Source organism: Microtus ochrogaster, chromosome 2 (genome assembly GCF_000317375.1).
Source record: "Microtus ochrogaster isolate Prairie Vole_2 chromosome 2, MicOch1.0, whole genome shotgun sequence".
Taxonomy (NCBI): Eukaryota; Metazoa; Chordata; class Mammalia; order Rodentia; family Cricetidae; genus Microtus; species Microtus ochrogaster.
This window is the reverse complement of record NC_022010.1, coordinates 3955818-3960973: the sequence shown is the minus strand read 5'-3', so window position 1 is coordinate 3960973 and position 5156 is coordinate 3955818. Positions and strand designations below refer to the sequence as shown.

Sequence of the window (5156 nt, the reverse complement as noted above, 5' to 3'; positions counted from 1 at the left end):
GGGGGGTGAGTGTATGTGTGTGAGTGTGTATGGTGAATGTGTGTATATGACTATGGGTGACTGTGGATGTGTGTGTGTATGGCTGTAGGTGACTATGGGTGAGTGAGTATGTGTGTGAGTGTGTGTTTACTGTGGGTGACTGTGGGTGGGTGAGTATGTGATGGGTGGAGGTGGATGAGTGTGGGAATGTGTGGGTGGGTGTATGAGTGGGTAGGGCTGGGGGTGGGGCCAGGAGTCTCGCACTTGCTAGGCAAATGCTCTACCGTGAGTGATCCTCTGTGATGCCTGCTATGTCAGAATGTGGTTCTCCTCCCAGGCTAACACTGGAGTTAATCCCCACGTGCGGGAATGAAAAGGTAGAAAGGAAATCTGATACATTTGTGGTGTCTGGAGGTCAGGCCTTTGGGGGTGACTAGAAGTGTGTAAGGTCACTAAACTAGAGCCGACAGTTGAGTCCTGGTGGCTTTGTAAGAGAGTCCAGAAGACACACACACACCACATATGCTCACATGGTGCCTGAGCCACCCTGGTACTCTACCAACAAGAAGGGTGTTGTTGACAGGTATGGTGGTGTACGCCTTCAGCCCCAGCACTAGGGAGGCAGAGGCAAGCGAATCTCTGTTTGAGGCCGGCCTGGTCTGCATAGTGAGACCTTGTCTATATGATGGGGAAGCCTTGTTAATCAATTATCTTTAAGAGGTAGAACCAAGTTAGGGTGTGGCTTTCTGGGACCTGGAGGAAAATGGGCGCGAGGCCCAGGTGTTCTCTCTCCGTGGTTCCCTCACCGCACAGCTGAGCTTGGACTTCTCGTTCTGGTTTTGTGAGTTTTTCCCTTATAATAAATAAAAATAGAATTGTTTTTCTTCTAGCTCGCGGGTTTATTTCCCAAATTGAGTTAGCTTCTACATCTGTAAAAAGGAAGAGGTCCTCCATCTGAGACCAAAGCTATGAGCTGAAACCGACCTCTTTTCTCCACAGTCCTGCTCTGTGATGCCAAAAGCAGACAAGGGCGTGGTCTAGCGGCGCTGGGACAGTGCTACAGCGAAAGAGCATCAGACGTGATTGTGAGCGTGGAAACAAGCTACACACATGGCGGAAAGAAAGGCTTTCATAAGAAGGCTGCAGCCAAATGTGGAATAACGCACAGTCATCAAAATAATCTTGAAGACTGGAACACTGTTGTTCAAAACATAACAAAAACCTCATGATTCTTTTGATGCAAAGAATGAGTATACTTCTCTAAAATATACATGAAGTCTAGAGAAAAATCTAGACGTTTTAGGAAAGGTTTTCAGACAAGACGATGAGGTGGGCTCATGCCAGTAATCCTAGCGTTTGTGAGGAGGAAGCAGGAGAAGCAGAAGAACTGGTGTGGAATGGATGATTAAAAGAAATCCCACACTAGCTCAGAATTGAGAAATAGATGCTTATTTATTTAGGGGTAAACTCAGAAATCAGAAGAGGCCACACACCAGTAGACGGGTAACCACAAGCTGTAAGACTTCCTACAGCAGAACTGCATAAAGAACTGAGGCTGGACTGGAGAGTTGGTGCCGTGGTTAAGGCTCCACGGTTAGGAGATGGCCCAGTTGTGCCTGCAGAAGACTCTGGTTTGAGTCCCACAACTTATACATTAACTCCAGTTCTAGGACATCTGACGCCCTCTTCTGGCCTTTGTGGGCATGGCGTGCATGTGGTACACAGACATACATGTGGGCAAAACACCCATACTCTCATTAAAAACAAATGAGATGGGGGGTTAGAGAGCTGAGGTTATCGTAAGCAACATAAAACCCTACCATAAAAGTGGGGGTGGGGATGCGAAGCCAAAGCTTGAAATAAGGCTCACTGGTAGAGTGCTCCCTAGCATGCACAAACCTGGGTTGAGTCTCCTGCATCCCTCACCCCCAAAGAAGGATGATCAGTACACTAAAACACACACGCGCACGCACACACGCACGCACACACGCGCACACACACTCTGCTACATGCCTGTAGCCTGGAAGTATAAGGCTTGAATACGCCACGATGAAAGGCGGTATTAACAAAGCGAAGCTAGCTACAAACACAGAAGCCACGCTCACACGGAAACTGAATACCCAGACACTTAAAGCCATAAACCCCAAACTGTAAGATTTATAAAATACCCCGTGCAGACAGGTGACAATTTCAGAGACACCCTAAGCCAAGACTCTGCCCATCAGAAGAAATGCCACAAAGGCCAGCAGGAGCCGTGGGCTTCTGAGTGACAATGTGCACATCTGCTTCAAACACAAGGTGGGTGTGTGGCTCAGTGGCAGAGAGCTTTCCTAGACGGGGTGAGCCCCTGGGTTCCCACCACAGGGGTGGGGAGTGAGCACGTGCCCTGGGGAGATGGCTCGGTGGCACGGAGAACTGGCGTGTGTCTGTAATCCCAGCACCCTACAGAGACAGGAGGTGCTGAGAGGAATGCCCTGGAAGGAACGCCATGGGCCAATAGCCTAGCCTGTGCAGCAGCAAAACCAGTAAGAGAACCTGTCTCAAATGTGGAGAACTGACAGCTGGGGGTGTCCTCTAACCTTACCCTGACACTCACATGCTCATGCTCACACACACACACACACACACACACACACACACACACACACACACACACCACTGAAAACAAACTAAACAAACAACAACAGAAACAAACTCTCTAGACCCGGCTCCTGCAACAAACATCATCTCGACTGAAGAAGGCACTGCTGATCGAAACAGTCAGCCGACAACCAGGGACTGAGGCCGAGGCAGGGAAGGCACAGGCAAGAGCATGTACCTGTCTGAAGAGCATGGGGAAGTCCTCTGCTCGCTCAGCCTTGCGGATGCCTTTCCCTCCGCCGCCTTCGGAGGCTTTGATCATCAGTGGAAATCCAACTTTTTCGGCTGCCTGAAGGAAAAGGACAAACAGGCCCGTTTAAGGAGGGACAAGTCCAACACCAGGAGGTAGAGAAGGTTGTGCCATGCTGGCTGCAGTCACTGCACTGGCGGTGCCCACTCTGCAGCTACCTCCAAGCCTTCATCCACATCCTTCACACAGCCTCGTTCATAGACATCGCCTGGGACACTGATGCATTTGCCCTGCTGCCGGCTGTCCTCCGTCCACTCCACTGTGAGACCTGAAGGGGACAAAGAGGAGCACAGCTCGACAACCACACGTGTATCTCAGGACCCTGGATGGGAGTCAAAGCTTAAGCAACAATACAGGGCTGGGGAGTGTTTACTGGTCACCAGTGCTTGCTGTGCCTCCAGAAAACCCCAGTTCTGTTCCCAGCACCCCAGTCAGGCAGCTCACAGCAGCCATGAACTCCAGCTCCAAAGGGTCTGACACCTTCTTCTGGCTCCAAAGGGCACACACACACACACACACACACACACACACACAAATTTTTAAGGTTGTTAAGAAAAGCCTGGTGGTGGTGGTGTATGCCTTTAATCCCAGCCCTTGGGAGGCAGAGGCAGGCGGATCTCTATGAGTTCAAGACCAGCCTGGTCTACAAGAGCTAGTTCCAGGACAGGCTCCAAAACCACAGAGAAACCCTGTCTCGGAAAAAAAAAAAAAAAGATTGTTAAGAAAAAACACAGAGAGCTATCTGAACCTGAACCTAGGATGCATCCCCTGTCTATGCTGGGACAAATGTCTATGCTTCCCTGTCCTCTACTCAGGGAGTCTCTGCTTTCAAAACCATGCAAAGACAAAACAAACAAATTTTCCAAACGGGAAATTTTTCAGTCTTTAAAGGAAACAAAATTACATTAAATAGCAAAACCTTGACATTTTTTCTCCTCTTGTTTTTTAATCTGCCCTACAAGTTCTACTTTGGGGTCTTATCCAAACATGACTAAAATCATGAATATTTAGCTATAGGACTGTCAAAGCTCCGTTTACCTTTGACTGTTTTTAAATTACAAAAACATTAGGAAACGGCCTAAGATGTAACACAGCAGCAAATGAAGCAAATCACAGTACAGCCACACAACAAAGTCTGGCACAGGATCCAGGTGTGGGGCGCACACCTGTGACCCCTGCTACTCGGGAGGCTGAAACAGGATGAGGAGTTCTAGGACAGCCTGAGAAACCAGACATAAAGGGTCAGGAAGAAGCTCAGGAGCAGGGTGTGTTATACATGTGCAAGGCCCTGGGTTCCATCCAGGACCACAAATAGTACAAGAGTAACAGCACATGGCGTCTTGATGGCATGAAGTCTATTTCCCGGGACAGAAGGATGGCCATTAGTGCAAGAGAAATTACAAAGTAGTTAACATCTGGTCTTTATTTTTAATTTTATTTACTAGTGGTGTGTGTGCGTGTCTGTGTGTATGTGACATGTGTCTTGTGTCTGTCTGTATGTGATATATGTGTGCATCTCTGTGTGTATGTGCATGTCTGTGTCTGTGTGAATACGTGTGTATGTGTGTGCATGTCTGTGTGTGTCTATATGTAACGTGTGTGTGTGTGTGTGTGTGTGTGTGTGTGTGTACAGACTGCCTGTAAAGCTCAGAGAACAACCCAGGAGTCAATTTCTCTCTTGGTCCTTCTTGAGACAGGCTCCCTCACCCTGTTTCTGTCACGGTGTTGTGTACACCTTCCTGACAATTCTGCCTCCACTTCCCATCTCAACACAGGAGTATCGGGATTACAGGTGTGCACCACTCCATCCTGCTTCCCGCAGCTTCTGGGATCGAACTCACTCAGGGTGACAGGATTGGGGAGCAGGCACTTTCACTGGCGGAGTATCACCAGCCCAGATATGGTTTTCAGAAGCCTAGGAAACAGCTGAGAAAGATATCCATAGTGCCAGTCCATGCTCAACAGTGGATCATCAGGACTCTCTTCGTGTGTGTGTGTGTGTGTGTGTGTGTGTGCGCGCGCACACATATGTATGTGTTAGTGTGTGAACATTAGTGTATGTATATATGTATTGTATTAGTGTGTATGTTAGGGTATGTATATATGTATGTGTGTTAGTGTGTGTATATGTATGTGTGTTAGTGTGTGTGTATACATATGTTAGTGCTTGTGAGTGTTAGTGTGTGTGTATGTATGTATGTTAGTGTGTGTGTTAGTGTATGTGTACATGTATGTGTTAGTGTATTGTGTTAGTGTGTGTACATATGTATGTGTGTTAGTGTGTGTA

General features: G+C 48.0%; 1 protein-coding gene across 1 annotated transcript in view; it reads right to left on the bottom strand.

Moving 5' to 3' along the window:
- Positions 1–5156, bottom strand: part of Acacb (acetyl-CoA carboxylase beta) — a 105123-nt gene that overhangs the window by 58798 nt on the left and 41169 nt on the right. Inside the window, exons 8-9 of the mRNA XM_005344256.3 lie at positions 3028–3137; positions 2798–2908 (exon numbers count right to left, since the gene is read on the bottom strand). Coding sequence (XP_005344313.1) covers positions 2798–2908; positions 3028–3137 — 221 coding nt within the window. The remainder of the gene's footprint in view (positions 1–2797; positions 2909–3027; positions 3138–5156) is intronic.